This window comes from Anolis sagrei, chromosome 1 (genome assembly GCF_037176765.1).
Source record: "Anolis sagrei isolate rAnoSag1 chromosome 1, rAnoSag1.mat, whole genome shotgun sequence".
NCBI classification, from domain to species: domain Eukaryota; kingdom Metazoa; phylum Chordata; class Lepidosauria; order Squamata; family Dactyloidae; genus Anolis; species Anolis sagrei.
Genome location: NC_090021.1, coordinates 20,253,025 through 20,279,331, shown reverse-complemented (window position 1 = coordinate 20,279,331; position 26,307 = coordinate 20,253,025). Strand labels below are relative to the sequence as shown.

Below are 26,307 nucleotides of genomic sequence, written 5' to 3'. Positions count from 1 at the left end.
AAAAGGTTTCTGAAAATCTTTCCACTTTTCTCGTTGTATTTCAAGGGGGTGTTTTGAAGTTCTTTTGCAAGCAGCCACACTATTCCCTTCAATCCTAATGGGTTTAGGGAAAATATTATTTTCCATTCTTCTTGAAGGTAGCAAGGCTTCCTTCAGAACCTTTCATTTTTTCTCAAATTTGTGGTAGAAATAGATGATAGTGTAAAATCTCTTGATCCTTTCTCATGTTGATGCTCCTTGATCCTTTTCTGTTGCCCTGAGAACATGATGGAAAGATTTGTGTATTTTTTCCACTTTATTAAAGACCCAGAAGAGCCAATTAGCTATTCTGGATATTGCAGAAAAGCAGAAAGAAATGGATAGTGTTTTGTGGATGGAACAGTTCCAGCTGTTCAGCTTCACTTGGACAAGGCAACACTGGAGACTTCAGGAGACTTTTCATCTAATATTTGAGTTGAGTTTTCTTAAATCAAAATGGATAAAAGAAAGGAAGGAGAAATCAAGCAAGAAAAAAATTGAGCACAGGAAAGACAGCTCTACCAATCTTTTGTTCCTAACACATTTTAAGATGTGTCATCTTATTAAAAAAATCTTGCTTCTTTCCAGCTTATTCAAAGCAGACTCTTGAGTGTATCTATACTTTAGAATTAATGAAATGTGCCTCCGCATTAACTGCTGTGGTTAAATGCTATGAAATCCTGGGATTTCTAGTTTGGTGAGGCACCAACACACTTTGGCAGAGAAAGTTAGACCTTGTAAAACTAAAACTCCTGTGATTCCATTGCACTGAGCCAGGGCAGTTAAAATTGGTGTCAAAATGCTTGATTCTACAGTGCCTATTATTATTATTATTATTATTATTATTATTATTTAAGGAAGGCCACCTTACTTGGATCTGTGCATCATTTGAAAATACATCACACAGTCCTAAATACTTGGGAAGTGTTCAACTTGTGATTTTGTAATACGAATTCCAGCATATATATCTTGTTTGCTGTGTCATGCTGTGTTTTGTGTCAATAATAATAATAATAATAATAATAATAATAATAATAATAATAACCTTACTTGGATCTGTGCACATCATTTGAAAATACATCACACAGTCCTAGATGCTTGGGAAGTGTTCGACTGGTAATTTATGATACGAAATCGAGCATATAGATCTCGTTTGCTTTGACATACTGTGGTTTTGTATCAGTAAAATAATAATAATAATAATAATAATAATAATAATAATAATATAGCCTGCCCTTTCTCCCTGAAGGGACTCAGGGTATTTTTTTAAAACAGCTCCATTGGCTGCCAATAAGATTCTGGTCCCAGTTCAAGGTGGAGGTTATTACCTATAAAGCCCTAAACAGTTCGAGTCAAGCCTATTTTCATGATCATATCTTCCCCTATGAACCCGTTCAGGCCCTAAGATCTTCTGGGGAGGCCCTTCTCTTGCTCCCACCTCTGTCACAAGCATGGTTAGTGAGGATGAGGGAGAGGGCCTTTTTGGTGGTGGCCCTCCAGCTCTGGAACCCTCTCCCCAGGGAGAGTAGATTAGTGCCCACCCTGTGCATTTTCCATAAAGGCCTAAAAATGTGGATGTTCCAATGTGCTTTTGACTAATCAGTCCACTAGGTAACTTTGGCTCCTTCAGCCATAACATAATATCTGGTTCCTGCACTTTACCATTGTCCCAATCCTATAGTTGTATTGCACTAATTAACTGGGCCCTTCTAACCCATACTTATCATCTTGCTCCTGCACTTTTTCATCAGCCCTGTCCTTGCAACTGTTTTGCACAAGCCCGTGCCTCGTCCCTTAGTTTAGTATGTGACCACAGGAGGATACATAGGCTATTGGTTGTTGCGATTCTTATGTTTTTAAGATTTTTTTATTTGTAATGTCCAGGATGTGTGTAAGATATGCTAAACCTCCTCCTTTCCATAAGCTAGGTTACACAGATGGGTCTTTAAAAGCTTTTTTTTTCAAGGAGAAGATGTCATTTTTAGCTCTTTAGGGAGGGATTTCCAGAGTAGGGGAGCAGCCACTGAGAAGTCTCTCATTCCTACCAGCTGCGCATGAGATGGGGGTGGGACTGAGAACAGGACCTCCTCTGTGGACCGCAGTGCTTGTGTTGGTTTGTATGCAGAGATGTGGTTTTTCAAATAGTCTGGGCTCGAACTGCTTAGGGCTTTATAGGTAGTAACCAGCACTTTGTGTTTAGCCTGGAAGCAGATTGGCAGCCAGTGGAGCTGCCAAAACAAGGGAGTTGTCCTCTCACGATACAGCGCTCCCGTTAGTAATCTGGACTCCGATCTCTGAACTAGCTGCAGTTTCTGAACTATCTTCAAAGCCAGCCCCATGTAGAGAGCATTGCAGTAGTCCAGATGGGAAGTAACCAAGGCATGTAGTACCATGACCAGATCCAGCATCTCAAGGTATGGGCGTAGCTGGAGCACAATTTTTAGTTGTGCACTCTCTGAGCCTTCTTTGAGTGACTAAGCAGTTTGGGGGGTTTGCTAGAAAACCATAGAAGGAATTGTACTAGTTGCTTCAGGTCTGAATACAATGTGTTGGTGATAATATTTGAACCTTAAATGGCTTGGGACCACAACTTTTCATGATCACTCCAGCAGTGGTGGAGAGAATGGTGGAAATTGGGCATCTTTCAGGTTTTCCCAACTTCTTCAAATCTCTCTGTTTTGGTCCACTGTTGCAATGAGGATAGTTGGGGAACTTGGGAATTCTTTCAGGTCTTTCCAACCCCTCTTAGGCTTTATCTACACTGCCATATAATAAAGTTCAATGTAGTTTAACTGTATTGTAAAACTGCCTTCTATAGCAGCATAGATGGGGCCTTAATCTCCCCACTTTGGTGGAGAGGCATCAAAGAGCCTCCATGTTCTTTTTCTTCCTGTCTACAATCTGTATCTTTTGGAGAAATTGTTAAAAAACAGCCAAGCAAAACTCTCAGCCTTCTGTGTTCATGGATTAAATAGGTACAATGATTCCCAGTATTGAAAAGAAATATTCTATTTGCTTGCGATGCACCTAAGAAAAAAATATTGGGGAGAATAGAGTCAGTGACTGTAATTCAGCACCACAAGCACAATTGAATGCTTAGAGATACAAAGACTTCAGAGATCAAGGCACCTCATGTTCTCTCCTTATATATGAGCAAATCTGCCAATTCACCTTCGTCTGCATTCACCTACATGCACATCTCATGGTTACATTCATCAAAGTTATGAACAATTTTGGGAATCGGGTTCTCATCCATAGGAGGAAACTCTGACATTTACTGTGTTATCATTGTGCAGTGTCCTCGGGCAATGTTTTGGACCCACAGGAATCATTTTGTGCCATATTTCATGAATGATTTTCTCAGGGTAATGAGGGATTCTTTTTTTCCATCATGATTAAGAAATTACTGACCAACAAGCACAGAATGTCCTTATCAATGTTGTGACTGACGTACAGATAAGGAGACAAGGTAATGTAAGGAATGGCCTTCATTTCCCCTCAAGAAATCTTCTTTATCTTTCTGCTTCCCAAAGTATTTTCTCCATCATCCTCATTTTACTCTTAGTTTCTTTTTTTTATTTCCCGTCCTCAGGGCGCCTCTCCCACTCTTAGTTTCAAGTACATAACATTGAACCCTTGACTAACAATTAAAAATTTCTGACTCAGAATTAGTTTCTGCCCAATCCATCTGTTTGGCAATATCTTTCATAATATTATGTTGAACATATCTGGACCATATCTCCCAGAATCTACCTCCAATATTTCCAGTTGGGCAGAGAGATCATCCCTGTTGCAGAATTATAGCAGTTTGTTACCACTAACTTCCATGGCCATTCTCTCCCCTCTGTTATTTAACATCTATATGCAACCACTTGCTCAGCTGGTTCGAGGTTTTGGCCTTGAGTGTTATCAGTACACCGATGACACTCAGCTGGTGCTGAAGATGGAAGGCCGACCAGACTCTGTACCTGATTGTTTCCATCAGTGCCTCAAGGCCGTTACTGGATGGCTGCATGCCAGCAGGTTGAGGGTGAATCCAGCAAAGACGGAGATCCTATGGCTGGGTGGACCGGGCAGTGGGGACATCCATCTGCCCACCCTGGATGGCGAGGCGTTATGCCCGTCATCATTGGTAAAGAGTCTGGGAGTCCTTTTGGACCCTCTGCTGACGATGGAAGCCCAGGTCTCCGCCGTTAGCAGAACTGCCTTCTTTCATCTGCGGCAGGCTAGATGGCTGGCCCCCTACCTGTCCAGGGATGACTTAGCTACGGTGATCCAGGCTACGGTCATCTCAAGACTGGACTACTGTAACGCCCTCTACATTGGCCTTCCTCTGTCGGTGATCCGGAATCTCAAGTTGGTACAAAACGCAGCTGCTCGGCTTCTTGCGGGAATTCCGATGAGATGCCACATAACCCCAATCTTACTACAGCTGCATTGGTTACCAATTGAGCACCGGATCACTTTCAAAGTGATGGTACTCACCTTTAAGGCCTTGCATGGTCTGGGGCCTGAGGGACCGCCTCACCGCCTACCAACCCCAGAGATCCCTCCGTTCTGAGGACCAAGATCTATTGGAAGTCCCCAGTGTCAAGACCTTGCGTCTAAAAGCAACCAGACGCAGAGCCTTCACAGCAGTGGCACCATCACTCTGGAATATACTACCACCTGAAGTCCGTGCCTTGCGGGACTTACCAGCTTTCCGCAGGGCATGTAAGACATACCTGTTTCGACAGGCTTTTAATGTTTGATAGTGTTGTTTTTAAATTGTTTTAAATTGCTTTTAAATTTTGTTAGATTTTAGCTAGTCTTGTAAGCCGCTCCGAGCCCCAGGGGAGTGGCGGCATATAAGTTCAAATAATAAAATAAATAAATAAATAAATGGTTGCGCCCTATAGAATCCTTTGATTTGTAAAGTGTTTCAGCACCAGAGCTCTCTGCCAGAGAAGGATAAATAGCTCACAAAAACTACAAATTCCAGAATTCCATTGTATTGACCCAGGGCTGTTAATGTAGTGTCAGTGTTGCAATTCTGCAGTGTGGATACAGCAAGAAAGGGTTCTGAGTAATCATCCTTCCAATTTTTCAGCTTTTTTTTTAAACATCCCATTTTTTTTTCTTCTCCTCCCACTTTTTCCATTTGTCTCCAAACTGAATTCAAGCACAAGCATAATTTTCAGGCAATTAATTCAATATGAAGAGAGAGCAGAAATAGAAAGGGAAATATTGCTTTTTCCAGTAGGATAAAGCCAAACAAACTGCTTCAGCCTATTCTACCTTGTGTTTCCAACAAAGCATGGAAATGATTTTCTTTTCAGTCAGGAAGAGGTGATTTTCCTGGCAATGAGAGCTGCTCTGTAAGGATTATTGGACATAAAGAATTTTGCAGGATGAAAGGATGGAAAGGAAGGATGGAAGGAGAAGGAGGGAGAGAAGGAGGAAAGGAGGAAAGGAGGAAGGAAAGAGAGAAGGAAGGAAAGCCAAATGGAAGGAAGGATGAAATGGTGGAAGGGAACGATGGAAGGAAGGAAAGAAAGAAGGAAGGAAGGATAAAAGGGTGGAAAGGAATGGAGGTAGGGAGAAAGAGGGAGGGAGGGAATGAAGGGATGGAGGAAAGAGAGAAGGAAGAAAAGACAAAAGGGAAGGAAGGAAGGAGAAAGAGGGAAAGAAGGATGAAGGGTTGGAAGGGAAGGATGGAAGGAAGGGAAGGAAGATGGAAGGAAAAAGAGAAGGAAGAAAGAGAGGAAGAGAAGGATGGATGGAAGGAAGGAAGGAAGTGAAGGAGGAAGGAAAGTGAAGGAAGGAAGGACAAAGGGGTGGAAGAGAATTGAGGGAGAAAGGGGGAGAGAAGTAGGGAAGGAAGGAAGGAAGGAAAGAAAAGGAGGTAAAGAAAAGGTAAGATAGGATGGAAGGAAGGAAAGAAGGAGAAAGAGGGAAGGAGGGAGGGAAGAAAGGATGAAAAGGGTGGGAGGAAGGATGGAGGGAGAAACAGGAAGGTAAGGAAGTAAGACAGGGAGGGAAAGATAAAGGAAAGAAAAGGAAGGAAGGATAAGACGGAGGAAGAGAGGAGGGCCTGAGAAAAGAGCCCAAAAGACTGCATCCGGCCCTCGGGCCTGTGTTTGCCCATACCTGCTTTATCAGAAGAAAATATAGGGAATTATGGCAACCAGTAGACGTTGTCCAAAAAGGTTCTGTAGTAGTAGTAGTAGTAGTAGTAATAGTAGTAGTAGCAGCAACAGCAGTTTTAATACGTTTGGCATCAGAAGTAAAATGTAATGAAACCAAGGGGGCTTCTACACTGTAGAATTAATTCAGTTCAGCACCACTTTAAATGCATGGTGCAATGCTATAGAATCATGGAAGTTGTAGTTTTAAAAAGCCCCCTTTGCCAAACAGTGCTGATTCCTCACCCAACTACAAGCCCCACAGTTCCATAGTATTAAACCATGGCAGTTAAAGTGATGTCAAACTGCATGAATTCTATAATATTGGTGCATTCCTACATGATCTTTCTGATACATATTTCTTAACAATCAGCAATGGTGGTCCAAAAACACACATTTTAAATAGAATAATAGAATCATAGAACCGGAAGACAGCTTGTGGGCCATCTAGTCCAACCCGCTGCCAAGAAGCAGGAAAATTGCATTCAAAGCACCCTGAGAGATGGCCATCCAGCATCTACTTGAAATCCTCCAAAGAAGGAGCCTCTTCCACACTCCAGGGCAGAGAGTTCCACTGCTGCACACCTCTTACAGTTAACAAGTTCTTCCTAATGTTCAGGTGGCATCTCTTTTTCTGTAATTTGAAGCTATTGTTCAGCACCTTAGTCTCCAGGGCTAGGATTCACCCACCTCTTTATGACTTCCCCTCACACCTTAATACATGTCCCTCATCATGTCTCCTCTCAGCCTTCTCTTCTTCAGGCTAAACATGCCCAGCTCTCTAAGCCGCTCCTCATAGGGCTTGTTCTCCAGACCCTTGATTATTTTAGTAACTCTCTTCTGGACACATTCCAATAGGATAAAATAAGGATGAGAATTGGCAAACAATGACATGCACATTCAGTGAATCTGAATTCTGATATTTTAGTGCTTTTATATGCCCTGAGATACTTTTGTGGCGGAACAATGGGATACACATCAGTAACAAGCAAGCAAGCAAGCAAACTAACATTAACTTAAACTGAAACAACATAATATACATTTCTAAACCTGATAATAACCTGATAGAATTTGTAAATCTGTTCTTGCATTGAAAACAGCTGTCTATGGACAATGGATAATTCTCTGCTCAGCAAGACCCTAACCTTTAGACATTTTTCCATTTAGAAGGACTTGAGTGATATTCTGTAAATCACAAAGCAAGACCGCCAGCATTATCAATGTTGTCCTGGTGTCTCCTGTAGTAATACCTATCTTGGGATGCAAAGAAAATGCTTAATGTTTTTTGTCCTTGAAAAGGAGTATCTCAATATACTGGGACACTCTGCTGCAAAGATGGTTAACATTTAAAAGATTTTCCATAGTTTGGGAGTTTGTAAGGAAAAAAATATTACTGTCAAGCCATTCGGTGTCACTCTGCAGTCAACTTCTGGTGCGAGTTGACTATAAAGTAGTGCTGGAGTACCTAGGGATTTCTAGGTTGGGTCTACACCTGATATAATCCAATTTCAGAAAGCAGATTAGCTGCTTTGAACTGGATTATATGAGTCTACACTGCTATATAATACAGTTCAATGCAGTTAATCTGCATTCAGAAACTAGATTATATGGCAGTGTGAATGGAGCTCTCTCAGGTTTTGAAAAAGTGTTTTTTTAAAATGTGCTTTTCCACATCTGATACACATAACCTCAGCAAATACTGAAGATTGACTATGTGTGAAGATTTACTTCTCCTTCTATTGATAGACCAGCTGCATACTTTTGGGACTGATCCCTGTGGAAAGGGGAACTTGTTAGATTTGCGTCCAACCTATCTTCTAGACAGCATTTCCATCTATGAACCAGCACAGGCTTTAAGATCTACCGGAGATGCCCTCCTCTCGTTCCAACCTCCATCTCAAGTGTGGTTGGTGGGACCAAGAGTGAGAACCTTCTCGGTGGTGGCCCTTTGGCTTTGGAATGCCCTCTTGAGGGAGATCAGGCTAGCCCCCACCCTCCAAACCTTCTCCTCACAATTAACCAACAAGCCTTCGAACTTGTTTAGGCTCCCTAATAGCATATATGAGGACCTTTAGATTATTTATTAGCACCTTATACTTCTGAGATCAAATACTGTTGTTTTATTTACAGCAATTGCGATATTTTATTGTTTTTACCAGAGGGTACTGTGAATTTATGATGTTGTGTTGATTGTTTATAGTCTACTCATATGTTCTGTTTTGCACTTGTATTTTGCATGTCACACCTTGAGTGTTTTGTGAGCCTCCCCAAGCCTTTCTGGGAGATGGTGGCAAGATAGAAATAAAAGACTATTATTATTATTTTACTGACACAAAAACACAGTATGACACAGCCAACAAGATATTTATGCTGTATTTTGTATCCCAAAATCACAAGTCAAACACTTCCCAAGCATTTAGGATTAACAAAGTTTTAGAACACAATACACCAGACATTATGATTGTGATTGTTGAAAAGAAAAATATTATTATTATTATTTGAAACATAACAAGATGAGTCCACAGTAGACAAGATCACTGGAAGACAAATCAACCTTTCTTACCCCACTCTAACCCCTCCTCACCAACATTTTCTAGCTACCATCCACCCTTTGGCATATGACACAATCGGCAGCTGTTTCAGTGCCTACTTGTCACACTGGCACTGATCCTGAGCATGTTTAAGCCTGAAGCCTCAAGAATGGAATAAAACAGTGGTGGTGGGCATGGTTTTATGAAATTGCACCCCCCCCCCCCCCAAACAGCCAGGATAATTCCCAAATGGTTTGAGTTGGATCCCTGTATAACCCCAGCCTCTTCTCTTCGTTCAAGGTTTTGTTAGTTGTCTTCGCTCCACATCTTTCCATCTCCCATCCTCCAGTGATATGCTGCCAAATCACAGCCTTGGGTTTTGCAAAGAGATTTGGCTGCTTGATGTCCTTCCTGGCTGAAGGAACGCAGGAACAGCTTATCACTGAGAAGAAGGAACGAGGCCAATGTGTGGTTAGCTGCACCTGCAAAGATTTTTTTTCCTGAAAGACCTTTTGTTTATCCATTGGAGAGACCAGCTCCCTTTCTTCTATGGGAGAAAGCTTTCTTAGGGTGCATCTACACTCTACCATTAATGCAGTTCGACACGATTTTAACGGCCAGGGCTGAATATTATGGAATCCCAAGAGTTATCAATTGTTGAGGCACCAGCACTCTTTGGCAGAGAAAGCTAAAGATTTTGTAAAATTACAAACCCTATGATTCTGTAACAAACTAGGAGAAAGCCTTCTTAGGGTGCATCTGCACTCTACAATTAATGCAGTTTGACACCACTTTAATTGCCAGGGTGGAATATTATGGATTATTGGTCAGGCACCAGCACTCTTTGGCAGAGAAGGCCAAAGACTTTGCTACAGAATCATGGGGTTTGTATTTTTACGAACTCTTTAGCCTTCTCTGCCAAAGAGTGCTGGTGCCTCACCAAATGATAACTCTTGAGATTCCATAATATTGAGCCCTGGCAATTAGAATCATAGACTCATAGAGTTGGAAGAGACCTCATGGGCCATCTAGTCCAACCCCCTGCCAAGAAGCAGGAATATTGCATTCAAATCACCCCTGACAGATGGCCATCCAGCCTCTGTTTAAAAGCATCCAAAGAAGGAGCCTCCACCACACTCCGGGGCAGAGAGTTCCACTGCTGAATGGCTCCCACAGTCAGGAAGTTCTTCCTCATGTTCAGATGGAATCTCCTCTCTTATCGTTTGAAGCCATTGTTCCGCGTCCTAGTCTCCAAGGAAGCAGAAAACAAGCTTGCTTCCTCCTCCCTGTGGCTTCCTCTCACATATTTATACATGGCTATCATATCTCCTCTCAGCCTTCTCTTCTTCAGGCTAAACATGCCCAGCTCCTTAAGCTGCTCCTCATAGGGCTTGTTCTCCAGACCCTTGATCATTTTAGTCACCCTCCTCTGGACACATTCCAGCTTGTCAATATCTCTCTTGAATTGTGGTGCCTAGAATTGGACACAATATTCCAGGTGTGGTCTAACCAAAGCGGAATAGAGGGGTAGCATTACTTCCCTAGATCTAGACACTATGCTCCTATCGATGCAGGCCAAAATCCCATTGGCTTTTTTTGCTGCCACATCACATTATTGGCTCATGTTTAACTTGTTGTCCACAAGGACTCCAAGATCTTTTTCACACGTACTGCTCTCGAGCCAGGCATTGTCCCTCATTCTGTATCTTTGCATGTCGTTTTTTCTGCCTAAGTAGAGTATCTTGCATTTCTCACTGTTGAACTTCATTTTGTTAGTTTTGGCCCAACTCTCTAATCTGTCAATTAAAGTGGTGTCGAACTGCATTAATTGTAATGTGTAGTAGCACCCTAAGAAGACTTTCTCCCAGTTTGCTACAGAATCATGGGGTTTGTATTTTTGCAAACTGGATTAATTCTGCAACGTGAATTCACCCATAGTATATGTATCACACTTATTTGGACCCATGAAACCACCTTCTGCTGATTCATACCTAGTTGTCCTGATATTATCTACTTCAGGAGTTGGGTGGTATTGAAAGTGACCAGCATAGTCGTCTGTCCTTCAGTGGCATTCCTACCAGCATGTCACAGATAAAAACTGGGGCAAATTCCTAAAAAGGATACATCTCTAGAAATGTTCTCAATCCTCCAGTGTAGGTCGTGCATTTGCTGTTTAAGATTTGCTGTTAATGGTTCCATGGCAAGTTCTAGATCTGGGTGGGTGGGTGGGGTCATACAGTTTCGTTCTTTTTAAAATTTCCAGAGAAAGATGGGATGATAATGACAATGACAACAGCAACAAAACCAACAACTATTATCATTACAACCTACTTCCCTCCTAAAAAAAAATACCCTGGCAACACTCTTCACAATCAATAAGCCTGGACTGCATTCAGGCTTATTGATCCTATGAGACCCTATGCAGAATGTGGAAAAGTTACTTTTGGTACCACAAATCCCTGGGTGACCATTGTCATGCTTTCTGTGAATTGTTTTAAAAAAATCTTTTTCCCAAATCCAGAGTAAGATTCTGAGCTATAAAATATAAAATTTAAGAGGACCTATAGTATTATATAAAATTCAGTAATCCGTTGCATTTTTCATACTTTATTTTTCAGAGGCGGTACATAATTTATTTGATATGATTTATATCCTACCTTTCTTTCAAACTGGGGGACTCAAGATTGCTCGGAAGAAGATTTAAGAACAGATAAAGATTAAAACGCAAAAAGTAATGGGGCTCAATCCTGGTGTTAGATTTGTGTCAAGCTGAGTTACTACATCACATGGTGAATGGGGGAGTCGGTACATAGGTAAACCCCATTGATTCAAGGGGTCTGCTCTAGCTAGGAGTCAGGCGATCATAGCCTGCTTTCTATTGAGAAGTTATACTGAAAGTAATGTTGTAATTTCAATTTAATAAATAGGAGCCCCTGGTGGCACAATGGGTTAAACTCTCAAATCCAGGGAGAGTGCAGATGAGCTCTCTTTGTTAGCTCCAGCTACCTTTGTGTCCAATTCTGGGCACCACAATTCAAGAGAGATATTCTGGGCACCACAATTGACAAGTTAGAATGTATCCAGAGGAGGGCAACTAAAATGATCAAGCGTCTGGAGAACAAGCCCTATGAGGAGCGGCTTAAAGAGCTGGACATGTTTAGCCTACAGAAGGGAAGGCTGAGAGGAGACATGATGGCTATGTATAAATATGTGAGGGGAACTCATAGGGAGGAGGGAGCAGGCTCGTTTCCTGCTGCCCTGGAGACTAGGACATGGAACAATGACTTCAAACTACAGAAAAGGAGATTCCATCTGAACATTAGGAAGAACTTTCTAACCATGAGAGCTGTTCAGCAGTGGAACTCTCTGCCTTGGAGTGTGGTGGAAGCTCCTTCTTTGGTTTTAGAAGATCCCAGGAACAAATTCACAATGGCAAAGTTTGGATGGCCATCTGTCGGGGTGCTTTGAATTCAATTTTCCTGCTTCTTGGCAGGGAGTTGGACTGGATGACCCACAAGGTCTCTTCCAACTCTATGATTCTATGTTAACCAAGTAAGATGAGAGAGTAAGATGAGAGAGAGGTCAAGATGGCAAAAGTTATTAAAGAGGAAGAAAAGACAAACTAGAAGAACCTGCAGCATTTTGCTTTTATCTGAATCTACTGGGGAGAACAACATTCTACATCTCCCTCTCTTTTCCTCCCTGCAAACTACTTTTTACCTTTGAATTCAGTTTGCAGTAATTGATGTAAGCTGGGGAGAAAGGAGAAAGGAGAGCTGAAGAAGCTTGATGTTCGCAGCTTGGGTGTGACCCTGGACTCATCGTTGAGCCTGGATCCCCAGGTTTCAGCGGTGACCAGGTGAGCATTTGCACAGCTCAGGCTCGTGCGCCAGCTGCGCCCGTATCTCGGGAAGTCTGACTTGGCCACGGTGGTACACGCTCTGGTCACATCCCGCCTTGACTAGTGCAACGCTCTCTACGTGGGGCTGCCCTTGAAGACGGCCCGGAAGCTGCAGCTGGTTCAGGGCGCGGCAGCCATGTTACTAACTGGAGCGGGTAGCAGGGAGCACACAACGCCCTTGTTGTCCCAGCTCCACTGGCTGCCGATTTGCTACCGGACCCAATTCAAGGTGCTGGTTTTGGCCTACAAAGCCCTAAACGGTTCCGGCCCAAAATACCTTTCGGACCGCATCTTGGCCTACGAGCCCACGAGGACCTTGAGATCGTCTGGGGAGGCCCTTCTCTCGATCCCGCCTGCCTCACAGGCACGGCTGGCGGGGACGAGGGAGAGGGCCTTCTCGGTGGTGGCCCCCCGGCTATGGAACACTCTCCCTGCAGACATCAGACAGGCGCCCTCCCTCATGGCCTTCCGAAAAAGCCTTAAGACATGGCTGTTCGAGAGGGCATTTAATTAAGTGCAACTACAATGTGGTAAAGAAGATCGGAATGGAACAAGGAATATGAGACTGGTTGTGATTCTACTAAGAGACGAAGCGGATTTTTAGTGTTGTCTGTAATTGTTGTATAATCTATATGTTGTTGTAATTGGCTTCCTTTGTAAACTGTCTTCTATATGTGTTTGTACACCGCCATGAGTCGCCCTAATGGGCTGAGAATGGCAGTTAATAAGTGCATCAAATAAATAAATAAATAAATAAATAAATAAATAAATAAATAATGCATATGTGTGTATGGAGGTATCAAGGCATACCTAGGTGCTGCACTTTAATGTACAGGTTGTGCACTCTTGCTCTGGAAATAAATTTATACACAGTTTCCCTGCAAGAGATGTAGAGAATGAGTAGGAAAATCAGCATAGAAGCAAATTTCAAATTAGTATGCTAGTGTAGCCTGCAGGGATTATAAGTGATCCAACATTTATCTGTAATTGAAATGCAGAAATGTAAAAGAAGGGGAGAAAGGGGGGAAATAAGAGTCCAGCCTTAGCTGTCATTAAATTTACTGACTGTAACATGACTGTGAACTATTCTTTTCACCAACCCAATGAAAGGCGGAAAAAAATCCATGGAGATGGAGAATAGAAAATGAATGGTATCAGATGCTTTAGGTTCAAGGGTAGAAGGGGTAGAAATGGCGATAGCATCCAGGGGCGGCTCAACCCATTACGCAAAGTAAGCATTTGCAGTATAGTTGATTTTGCCCAGGGGTGCTCTTGAGGCGGCTCTTGGGGGAAAATAGACCTTGACATATGCGAGTTGTAGTTGCTGGGATTTATAGTTCACCTACAAGCAAAGAGCATACTGAACTCCACCAATGATGGAATGGAACCAAATATGGCACACAGAACTCCCACGACAAACAGAAAATATATATCAGTGATTGGTTTTTTTTTTTGGGGGGGGGGGGAGGGGAGCCGCCACCGTTTGCTTATCGTTGAAAATTACTTAGGGCCACCTCTGATAGCATCATACTGGTTAAAAAGGGGAATTATAATACCATAAAACTAGAAAGGATCACAAAGACAATCTAATCTAATTCATCCTCTCAAGGTGCATCTCCTCTGTAGATTTAATGCAGTTTGATGCTCTTTTAAATGCTATGGCCCAATGCTTTGAAATTATATGTGTAATAATTTGGTGTCACACTGGAAGGGAAGACTAAAGACTACCATGTATCCATAGCATTGAACCATAGCAGTTAAAGTGGTGTCAAATTGCATTCATTCTACACTGTAAATGCGCCAATAGTGCTGAATCTATAACAAAAGCATTCCTGCAAGATGGCCATTCAACTTCTGAAGGCAAACCTACTACCGCAATCTATAAAACTGTGTTGCTGTGAGTTTTCATGACGTTCCAACACACAGTTTTCCCGGCTGTATGGCCATGTTCCAGAAGCATTTTCTCCTGACATTTTGCCCACATCTAAGGCAGGATGCCTGCCATAGGTGTGGTTGAAACATCAGGAGAGAATGCTTCTGGAACATGGCCATACAGCCTGGTAAACTCACAGCAACACACAGCCACGAAAGCCTTCGACAATCTATAAAACTGTTTAGAAAATGTATAGCATGCAAGCTGAATCTTTGCAGAGAGTTCCACTGTTCAGCACTGTGTTGGAAGCTCCTTCCTTGGAGACTTTTAAACAGAGGCTAGATGGACATCTGTCAAGGGTACTTGGATTGTGCTTTTCCTATATGGCAGGGGGTTGAACTAGATGGCCCATGTGGTTTCTTCCAACTCTATAATTCTATTATTCTAATCCAGAGCAAACTGGGAAATCCAAGGCCCCTTTCACACAACTGAATAAAATCCCTATTATCTCCTTTGAACTGGAATACATGGTAGTGTGGACTCAGATAAACCAGTTCAAAGCAAATATTGTGGGGTTTTCTGCCTTGATAATCTGGGTTATATTGCTGTGTGGAAGGGCCCCCAGTTTTCTCCGCATTAATTCACTTTTACTTGAAGTGTCCTTTGGATGCCTCAGGTAAAAATGTCCCACGTTTTGGGCCTGCCTGGAATGGCCCACAAGCCACATGTCACCCATTCTTTATATATGCTACCTATTTTTCCTGCCTAAACCAAGTGATGAAAGATGTGTCCATTGATTCCCCCGCTCCCTTGGTAACAGAAATCAATGTAAATGCCAGTGTGTAATGCAGAAAGTTACTTAAAAAAATTAATGAGTAAAAGCAGCTTTGGGTCCCATATTAGTATAAAGGCAGGATATCAGGCAGCCAACTCATCAGTCCATCAGGCAATCAATCAATGTAACAAATTATGGCTTAAGCAGCACTGCACGGAGTAACAACTTTAAAAAGAAACTTCCAGTGATTTGCTTTCTTCTCTGCAAGTGAACTGCTAACATTCAAAACTTGTTGGCAGATATGCTCCACTTTATGATAATAATGTAGTGTGGGGCAGGCGTCCTCTCCTAAATGCAAGGATGCTGCTAAGAATGCTTAAGAGCTTCATTTCCTATTGGGATATTTAGTTGTTGGGTTTCCTATGCCTTCCAATAAAATTCAAAATGCCATATACACTACAAGAAGTGGAAACTGCTATGGTGAAAGTGTGAACTCCTCAAAAATAGTTCATTTATTGTCAAAATAATATCATATGAAAGCTGACTGGCACAACCTGGGGATCACAACCAGATACAGTGAAGACATCTGCCCTGGCACTTTTCTACTCTACTGCTGAGTATGCATGACCAGTGTGGAACACATCTCACCACGCTAAAACAGTAGGTGCAGCTCTTAATGAGACATGCCACATTATCACAGGCTCTCTGTGTCCTACACCACTGGAGAAATTACACTGTTTAGCCGGTATTGCATCACCTGACATCCACTGGGAAGTAGCAGCCAATAATGAATGGACCAAGACAGTGACATCCTTGGCCCATTCACAGGAACACCTCAGCAAGCAGGAACATCTCAGCAAGTGAGAGTCCAAGAGTGGCAGGCTAAAACTCTGAACCTCAATCCATGGCTGATACTAGATGACTTTTTCCTGGGCACATAGAAGACTGGGCAACTTGGAAGGTGGTGAACAGACTGCGCTCTGATACCATGAGATGCAGAGCCAACTTTAAGAAATGGGGCCACAAAGTGGAGTCCACAACATTCGAGTGTGGAGAAGAACAAACCACAGACCACCTGTTACAATGCAGCCTGAGCCCTGCCACATGCACAATGGAAGACCTTCTTATAGCAACACGAGAGGCACTCCAAGTAGCCAGCTACTGGTCAAAAGACATTTAATATAATGCCAAGTTTTTAAACTTTGTGTTTTCTCAAATGCATCACAACGATACCCTTGGTTCACCCCTAATACGATAAATAAATAAATAAATTGTCAAAACATTTTTCAGTCCACATTCCAGTATTTTAAGTATGTATAAGTACCTTGAAGGCACCAGATTTTATCTTATCTTATTTTGGAAACTAGGCAGGGTCAGATCTGGCTCGTCCTTGGAAGGCAGTTGTTGTTGCGTGCCTTCAAGTTGTTTCCAAGTTATGGCAACTCTAAAGTGAATCTATCACAGGTTTTTCTTGGAAATATTTGTTCAGCGCGGGTGCCTTTGCCTCTCTCTGAAGGTGAGAGTGTGTGATTTGCCCAGTGGGTTGCTGTGAGTTTTCTGGGCTGTATGGCCATATTCCAGAAGCATTTTTCCTGATGTTTTACCCACAACTATGGCAGGCATCCTCAAAGGTTGTGAGGTTTGTTGAAAACTAGGCAAGTGGGGTTCATATATCTGTGAAATGTCCAGGGTGGGAGAGTGAACTCTTGTCTGTTTGAAGCAGCCAAGTTTTGAAGCTGCAAGGCTATTCAATGCTAATTAAGGTGATCAATTGCAACATTCACACGCACCTCAAACAGACAAGAGTTTTCTCTCTCATCCTGGACATTCCACAGGCATATAAAGCCCACTTTTCTAGTTTCCAACAGCCCTCACAAACTCTGAGAACGCCTAACTAAGATGTGGGTGAAATGTCAGGAGAGAATGCTTCTGTAACATGGCAATACAGCCCAGAAAACTCACAGCAATCCAGTGAATCTGGCCATGAAAGCCTTTGACAACACATCACCCAGTGGGTTTCCATGGCTGATGGGGATTTGAACTCTAGCCTCCAGACTCAAGGTTCAGTGCTGAAGCCATACACTAATCTGGCTCTCTACTTGGAAGGAAGACTGCCAAGGAATACCAGGTGCTGTTGACTGTATTTAGAGGAAAACAATGGCAAAACACTTCCAAGAACTCCTTGCCTAAGAAACTCCTTGCCTCCTTGCCCATAGAATTTATTTATTTACTAGCCGTCCCTTACCCCATGTTGCTGTGGCCCAGTCTAGTGATCGAGAAAATAAAGTAATAAGAAAGCGTTTCTAATATATGTAATTTCTTGATGCTTGTGGGTAAACAGTATTTCTTGTAGTTTCTTTGTCAGTGTTGATGTAGAAATTGTCTAGTTTGCCTACTCTGGACGTGCAACATATAATTGTCCTTCTTTAGGGGTCCCTTTCAAATCTATGAATCTATATTTGTCATATACATGTGTGTGTGTGTGTGTGTGTGAATCTTATCTATCTATCTATCTAATCTATGGCTAGATGGTTTTTTGCCAGGAGGGCTTTGATTATGTTGAAGGGAGTTGGAAAGGATGGCCTTAAGGCAGTGTTTCTCAACCTGGGGTCAGGACCCCTGGGGAGGGTCACGAGGCGGTGTCAGAAGGGTAGCCAAAGACCACCAGAAAGCACAGTATTTTCTGTTGGTCATGGGGGTTCTGTGTGGGAAGTTTGGCCCAATTCTATCATTGGTGGGGTTCTGAATACTCTGTAGGTGAACTATAAATCTCAGTAACTACAACCCCCAAATGTCAAGATCTATTTCCCCCAAAACCTCATCTGTGTTCATATTTGGGCATAAGGAGTATTTGTGCCAAGTTTGGCCTAGATCCTTCATATTTATTTATTTACAGTATTTGTATACCGCTTTTCTCACCCCGAGGGGGACTCAAAGCGGTTCATTGTTTGAGTCCACAGTGCTCTCTGGATGTAGGTGAACTACAACTCCAAAACTCAAGGTCAATGCCCATCAAACCCTTCTAGTTTTTTTTCCCTGTTGGTCATGGGAGTCCTGTATGCCAAGTTTGGTTCAATTCCATCGGTGGTGGAGCTCAGAATGCTCTTTGATTGTAGGTGAACTATAAATCTCAGCAAATACAACTCCCAAATGACAAAATCAACTTGGATTAGTAGGTGTCTTGTGGTCAAATTTGGCAGCAATTCGTCCAATGGATTTTGAGTTATGATATCATTCAAAATGAACAGAGCATTTATATAGATAGATAGATAGATAGATAGATAGATAGACAGACTCTATTTGTATCCCACCTTTCTCTACCCCGAAGGGGACTCAAGGCAGCTTTACATATGGCAACTATTCAATGCCTTTGAAAAACAAACAGTTGAAATATATTAAGTTAAAAATTAAATGCATATTAAAAGCATATAAAACATTACAATCACGATTAAAAATCACACCATCCACAATCGTAATCCGGAGCCGTTCCAAAAGTCATTGCACATAATTCCGTAGCTATTATTCCATGGTAGTTCATCTCCAAAGGCTTGACCCCAGAGCCAGGTTTCCTTCTGAAGGCCAGGAAGGAGGGAGCTGCTCTAATATTACCTAGAGAGTCTAGAAAATTCCTAGAGAGACTATTTTCCTTCAGGTAGGGCTCACTAAAACTGCAGATATGGTTTCTCCAGTTATGGATTTAAGTCTGGTAGTTTACTTGTGGCCCCAAGACTGATTTTGTGTCCATAGACTGCCATAAAAACCTTGTCTTTGAATGAGGAAAAAAACCCCCAAGGTTGCTTTCTGCTCATAGGATCCTCCAAGAACTGCAGTTTTTGAACTGTGTGTATGGTGGTGGTGTTGGGGGTGGGTCACAGGACATGTAATTATTAAGTATGTCATTTTTTTCAGTGAATGTTTGTAATATTTTAGCAATGCTTTGCACAATAAGGAACTATGTGTTTGTGAATCGGAGCTGTTTGGGATTTAATTAAACAAACCTCGCCCTCCCTAGCTTCAACATTTAAAAGAAGAGGACTGAACAAAACTCCTTGTAAAAATGTCTAGATGATAAATTCAATTCTTTCAGGGCATAACTCACTATAAAGGATGTGCCGTCAAGGAGACAGTGAATTTTTAAGAGTTGTTTCTTGAAGGTAAAATGGGACAAGACAATCAGCGCTGGAGGTCATCGATTCAAACTTGTTGTTTAGGCTTCTCATCATCTCTGTCTAGACTCAATACTTACCAAACTGGAGGCGCTGACAATCTCCTGCAACCTATTTGTGACGTTCATAAGGATGTTTCAAATTAGCAAGGGCAAGACATTTCTATATGCATTGTCAATATCCTTTCCATGTTTCAGTGATATAAACACTGTCAATATCTTTTTCATACTCCAGGGGTGCATCTACACTGTAGAATTAGTGCAGATGGACACTACTTTAAAGCCTTGCTAAACTTTCCTTATTGTACAAAGCCTTGCTAAACTTTCCAGGTTAGGAGCTGCTGTGGCACAATGGGTTAAACCCTTGTGCTGGCTAAATTGCAGACCTGAAGGTCAGTGGTTCGAATTCATGAGATGTGGTGAGTTCCTGTCTGTCAGCTCCAACTTCTCATGCGAGGACATGAGAGAAGCGTCTCACAGGATGGCAACCTATCCGGGCATTCCCTGGGCAACGTCTCTGCAGATGGCCAATTCTCTCACACCAGAAACAACTTGCAGTTTCACAAGTCACTTCTGACACGATAAAAAAACCCTGCCATGGCTCAATGCTTTTGAATCATGGGAATTGTAGTCTGGTGAGGCACCAGCACCCTTTGGCAAAGAAGGCTAAAGACCTTGCTGGACTACATACCAAAGATTTCAATGCAATGAGTTATGGCAGTTCAGGTGTTGTTATGGCAGAACTGAAGACCGACAGGTCAGAGGTTCAAATCTGGGGAGAGTGCAGATGAGCTCCCTCTGTCAGCTCCAGCTCTCCATGCGGGGACATGAGAGAAGCCTCCCACAAGGATGGTAAAACATCAAAACATCTGGGTATTCCATGGGCAACATCCTTGCAGACGGCCTCTTCTCTCACACCAGAAGTGACTTGCAATTTCTCAAGTCGCTCCTGACACGAACAAAATGTGTTGTCAAGCTGCATTAATTCTACAGCACAAATGCAGTCCAAAACTCCATGAAAACTTTCTGTCCTGAGTCCATTCTCTCAATGTAAAAATCTGAACACATAATAGAGGGTCAAAATGTGCTCTTGTCCTGTTGCTGTTGCCAATTAAAAACCCAAGAGTGGAACAGGGTTGCAGGCAGAAGCCATAACAAATGAGTGTATGATGGGGTTGCTAGACCCTCGGCTACTGCCTGGAGTTTCGGTGGATTGTTCCCAGGCGGCAGGTGAAGATTTAAACTTTCCAGTTGTCATGGAGTCAGTCAAGAGATAAGGCTGCATGCAACCTTTTGCTCAGGTAGGGAGCCTTCTGACTGGCTGGGCAGCTTGCTGTGCTTTGCAAAGGTTAATTGTTTTAAAGCCAGTGTTTCAATTTGCAAAGACATTTAATTTCCAACCAGGAAAATAGGTTCCAACTCTGCATGTATATTTTATGTTTGCACAACAAGCTGTGTGTGTCAGAGAGATTCTTGCTTAATACATAATGTGTGATGACAGCATTGGGCTCCATCCTTGTGACATCATCAGAGCCCATACTGAAGATCGACAGGTCACAGGTTTGAATCCGGGCAGAGGCAGATGAGCTCCCTCTATCAACTCTAGCTCCTCACGCGGGGACATGAGAGAAGCCTCCCAGAAGGGTGATAAAAACATCAAATCATCCGGGCGTCCCCTGGGCAACGTCTTTGCAGACGGCCAATTCTCTCACACCAGAAGTGACTTGCAGTTTCCCAAGTTGCTCCTGACACAACAAAAACAAAATCAGAGCCCATTCCTTGGTCTCATATTTTGAGATCAATAGGATCGTCTTGCTTCCTGTCTAAAGAAAAGCTCATATAATTGTGATTGCCTAATTGAGATTAATGGTTGCTTCACATGAGAATTAGCTAACATGCAACCTATGGGCAGCAATCAATCCCACACCCCCCTGAAATCCTCCTGGCATTACTTCAGAGGAGAAATTCACTTAGTTTGATTCTTCTTTAAAACAAACTCTAATCTAGACCTAACTTAGGCATAAAGACTTCTACAGATGCGGACTGCAGCCAGGGAATCAGAAGATGTTTACTTCTTGGGAGGAGAGAAATGACCGATCTTGATAAAACGGTTAAGAGTACAGACATCACACAATAAAGGTCCGCATAGTTAAAGCAGTGTTATTCCCCATAGCAACCTATGGATGTGAGAGCTGGGCCACAAGGAAGGTTGAGTGAAGGAAGAGAGATGCTTTTGAACTGTGGTGTTGGAGGAAAATACTTGGACTGCAAGAAGATTCAACCAGTCTGTACTTCAGAAAATAAAGCCCAACAGCTCACTGGAGGAAAGGATATTAGAGGCAAAGATGACATACTTTGGCCACAGAATGAGAAGACAGGAAAGCATGGAGAAAATAATGTTGCTGGGGGAAACTGAAGGAAAAAGGGAGAGGGGTCGACCAAGGGCAAGATGGATGGATGATATCCTTGAAGTGATTGGCTTGACCTTGAAGGAACTGGGGGTGGCGATGGCCAACAGGGAGCTCTGGCGTGGTCTGGTCCATAACATCATGAAGAATCGGAAACAACTGAATGAATAAACACACACAGACCTAACTTTGATCCTCCATCCTTTTCAAATGTTTCTAGGAAATCTGAAATTGGCTTCCAGATAGTTTTGGTTTTGGAGGGAAATAGGGTAATGGTGAAGAAAAGCCCACCAAATAGGAGATATACACTCCTAAGTCAAATTTCTTGTTAAGAGACCACATTTATGAATCATTCATGGATTGTGAGTTAGAGGAGATTCAACATAGACAAAAAGAGGATTTTTTTTTACGTGGCACACAGTTAAACTATTGAATTTTCTTACACAAAATAAGACAAGGATGGGGAAGGCTCCTTCTTTGGAGGCTTTAAAGCAGAGGCTGGATGGCTATCTGTTAGGGTGTGCTTTGAATGCGATTTTCCTGCTTCTTGGCAGAATGGGATTGGACTGGATGGCCCACGAGGTCTCTTCCAACTTTATGATTCTATGATTTTAAAAGTATGGCCTACAAAGATCTAAACATGCAGCAAACTGACCAATTGCTTTTCTTGGAAATTTCTGGGGGGGATGGGGACAACTGATCAATGAAGTGTGGAGATTAGGTGCAGTTCTCCAAGCTCCCAGGAACACACTTTCAACCATTTCCTTCCCAGATATTGTTAATACTCTCCCCATCCATAAATGTATCATGTACTCCTAGGTATTATGAATATATGACTTTTCAAAATACTGTCAGCCACTCAAAAGAAAGCATTGTGGTGGCTATCACAAGTATTCTTTACTATATATTTTGATCCACAGGTTCTCCTCCTATTAGTGAGTTCAAATTGCCACTTTTTATCTCTCCTTGCTCTCATCCGGCTTTCTTCCAATTTTGGATTGTTGAATGATTACTTAAACAGGGGGACAGATGTGGGAAATGGATAAAAAGACCTAAGAGAAAGAGAAAAGAGCTGCCACTAAAATATATCCCCAGATTAAATCTGAAACAGATTTGGGGATGCTTCTTTAGGTTAATAGTCTAAGGAGGTTCAGAGAAAGGTAACAAAGTTTGTGTAAGACTTACTAAAATCTGCCTAAGGGGGTTGGGATGGTTCTATTTATTTAAGAATTTAATCAGATTTTGTGTTGTCGAGGGCTTTCATGGCTGGAATCACTGGGTTGCTGTGAGTTTTCCATGCTGTATGGCTATGTTCCAGAAGCATTCTCTCCTGATGTTTTGCCCACATCTATAGCAGGCATCCTCAGAGGTTGAGGGGCCTGTTGGAATGCCCCTCAAATGAGGTTTCTGTATCTGTGGATATATATCTTCTCCCATTCTGGACATTTCACAGATATATAAACCTCACTTGCCTAGTTTTCAAAAGACCTCACAACCTCTGAGGATGCCTGCCATAGATGTGGGCGAAAGGTCAGGAGAGAATTCTTCTGGAACATGGCCATACAGCCTAGAAAACTCACAGCAACCCAGGGACCAGATTTTGTCTGATACAAATGGCAACATCAATTTCTTCTTAGGCATTTGGTGTGGTCAATCCTGGTCATTGTGAATTCTGCATCCACAGATTCAACCATCCATGGCTTGAAAAGAAAAGAAATCCCCAAAGAATTTTTTTTCTATGCCATTGTATATAATGAGACTTTGATACTCATGGATATCCACAGGGGTCCTGGAACCAAACATGAGTAGATACTCAAAGCCCACTGAATAAAAAGATATATGAATACAATCAGGACATGCAATTAAACATCACAATGCAAATTGTTCCTGTTTAAGACTGCAACCAGCTAGTCATCCATTGTCCTCTTCAAGTATACTCCATTCCACACATCCTTCTCTCTTTAACTTCCTTCTCCTTTTCTTCTTTATCTTCCAAAATTCAGTCAGGCACTCTTTGGTCACTGAGCCTGCTCAGTCCCTATTATGCTTCCTGCTTCTATCCTTTAGGACCCCTGCCTCTTGTAATTCTGTAAATCTGTTAATTCCCTCAAGACTTAGGATATCTCCCTATTATGTTCAGGCTACATAGATCCATGCTCAAAGAATAAGATTGGTGCTAGCCAACAGTCCAAATACACCCTAATTATAAGTTGCTAAATGAAGAAGTCAACAAAAATGGTTATTTTTCCAACAAACAAAAATACCAGCACACTTGTGGCATAATTATTTTTTAAATTATTATTTTATGAAAATGTTGTGCCATAAAGTACCCTTTAAGGTGAATTGCATGGCATCTATCATGACTTCTTGCACTCTCCCATTAGTGGAACCATAACTGGTCTATAAGTAGGAGCCCCCGGTGGCACAGTCAGTTAAACCACTGAACTGCTGAACTTGCTGACTGAAAGGTCGCAGGTTTGAATCCGGGGAGTGGTGTGAGCTCCTGTTGTTAGCCCCAACTTCTGCCAACCTAGCAACTTGAAAACATGCAAACATGAGTAGATCAATAGGTACCACTCTGTCGGAAAGTAATGGCACTCCATGTAGCCATGCTGGCTACATGACCTTGTAGGTGTCTACGGACAATGCTGGGTCTTTGGTCTAGAAATGGAGATGAGCACCAACCCCCAGAGTTGGACATGACTGGACTTAATGTCAGGGGAAAATCTTTACTTTAACTGGTCCATATCTTTACTCAATGCATTTGTAGGCTAAACTAAAAATCGGTTGTAATTTGGCTAAATGTGATGAAACTCCATATTTTTTTTAGTGATGACCACACAGCTAAGTGCTGGTGGTATATTTTAGTGTTAGCAAACTGGAGCCACATCTGATAAAGAACATTGGCTGTTTCAGTCTGTGCTAAAATAAATAGGAACTTTAAGTAACTGTCTTGCCGTTGAGAAATCCAACACAAGGAGCTGCCTCCATTTATTCTCATTAGTTGTTCTAGGACTGTTTCACTCTGCAAGGACTATTTGGTCTTTTGTTTGGACTTTATCTAAGATTCCTTTCCCTAGCTCCTTTTTGAACACATCACAAAGTTCACAAAGTACTTTTTGTGATCCGAAGGCAAACAGCTAACTTCTCACTGAGAGAAATGAAAAAGAAAGAAAACAGTTCTCTATATGGAATCCCAATGAAAATGCCAGGTTCTAAAAAAGAACCAACAACCAACACCACCAACATTCTTTATCAGATGGAATATAGAAAACCTTCAATTAAGCCAACTATACTTTGGCACACAAACTCTGTAGTTTCAGTTGCGTTGAAGTAACTGTGTTTCAGAAAGAATGTTGAGCACTTTCATATAAATTACTGGAGACACATCCAGAAAAAAAAAGTTGGCCGAGCTAGTCTTTGCTCATTTCAAAATGCTTTCGGGGAAGGGGTGAGCAGGTCAAATATTGTTTCTGGAGGAGTTGAGCATCCCTTTTAGAAGGCCGTCATCACTGTCCAGATGTTTTAGGAGCTCTTTCCCCTGCAAACCAGAGCCTGCTATGTAACTTGGCAACATTTCTTTGCTTGCTTTTCCCTCCCTTTACTCACAGTTCGGTGGAATTCCTGGGGATGTCCTTTGGCACGGAGGTCACCTTGTTCTCCTGGCAGATGAAGGCCATCCTGTTTGAGCATTGGCAGAGCGGATGTTGGCAACCTGAACAAGTCCCCGAGGGAAGCAGCAGCAGCAGGAGGCAAAGGTAAACCAGAGCCATCCTTGCCTTCACATTGCCCTCTAGTCTGTCCACTGAATGGCAAACTCCTCCTTGCTTCACACTCACATTCTCTCACTTCTCTGAAGCCACGCCTCAGAGGCCTGTGGAGAGTTACGTGAAGTCCAAGGAAAAGATCCTCTGTTTCATTGCTTCTCACACACATGGGTGTGTGTGTGCGCGTGTGCGTGTGCGTGTGTGTGTGTAGCAACATTTTCCACTCCATTGTGCCAAGGAACAACACTATGTTTATACCCACTGGGTACAGATGTTTTCTTCTTTTCTTCAAACTTGCCAGTAACCAGTGGCTGACTTTGGAGACTTTTAAACAGAGGCTGGATGGCCATCTGTTAGGGGTGCTTGGAATGTGATTTTCCTGCTTCTTGGCAGGGGGTTGGATTGGATGGTCCATGAGGTCTCTTCCAACTCTATGATTCTATGACTAGCACCAGTCCAGAGTAGCATTGCTCCATATGGACTATACCAGGCATGGACAAACTTTGGCCCTCTGGGTATTTTGTACTTCAACTCCCAAATTCCTATCAGCCTACTGGCTGTTAGGAATTGTGAGGGTTGAAGTCCAAAACACCCAGATGGCCAAAGTTTTCCTATGCCTGAGCTATACTCTGCCAGGGTCACTCAGACTAAATGGAAACAAGGAGCAGGGGGAAAAATGAGGGCATTGCCTCTCCAAACTCAAAA

The 26,307-nt window shown here is 42.4% G+C and overlaps 1 protein-coding gene across 1 annotated transcript in view; it reads right to left on the bottom strand.

The window, feature by feature from the left end:
* The window catches only part of FSHR (follicle stimulating hormone receptor), a 108,999-nt gene extending 83,380 nt beyond the window's left edge, over positions 1–25,619 (bottom strand). Inside the window, exon 1 of the mRNA XM_067463236.1 lies at positions 25,445–25,619. Within this exon, the coding sequence (XP_067319337.1) occupies positions 25,445–25,608 (164 nt within the window). The 5' untranslated portion in view covers positions 25,609–25,619. The remainder of the gene's footprint in view (positions 1–25,444) is intronic.
* Between the last annotated feature and the right edge of the window lie 688 nt (positions 25,620–26,307).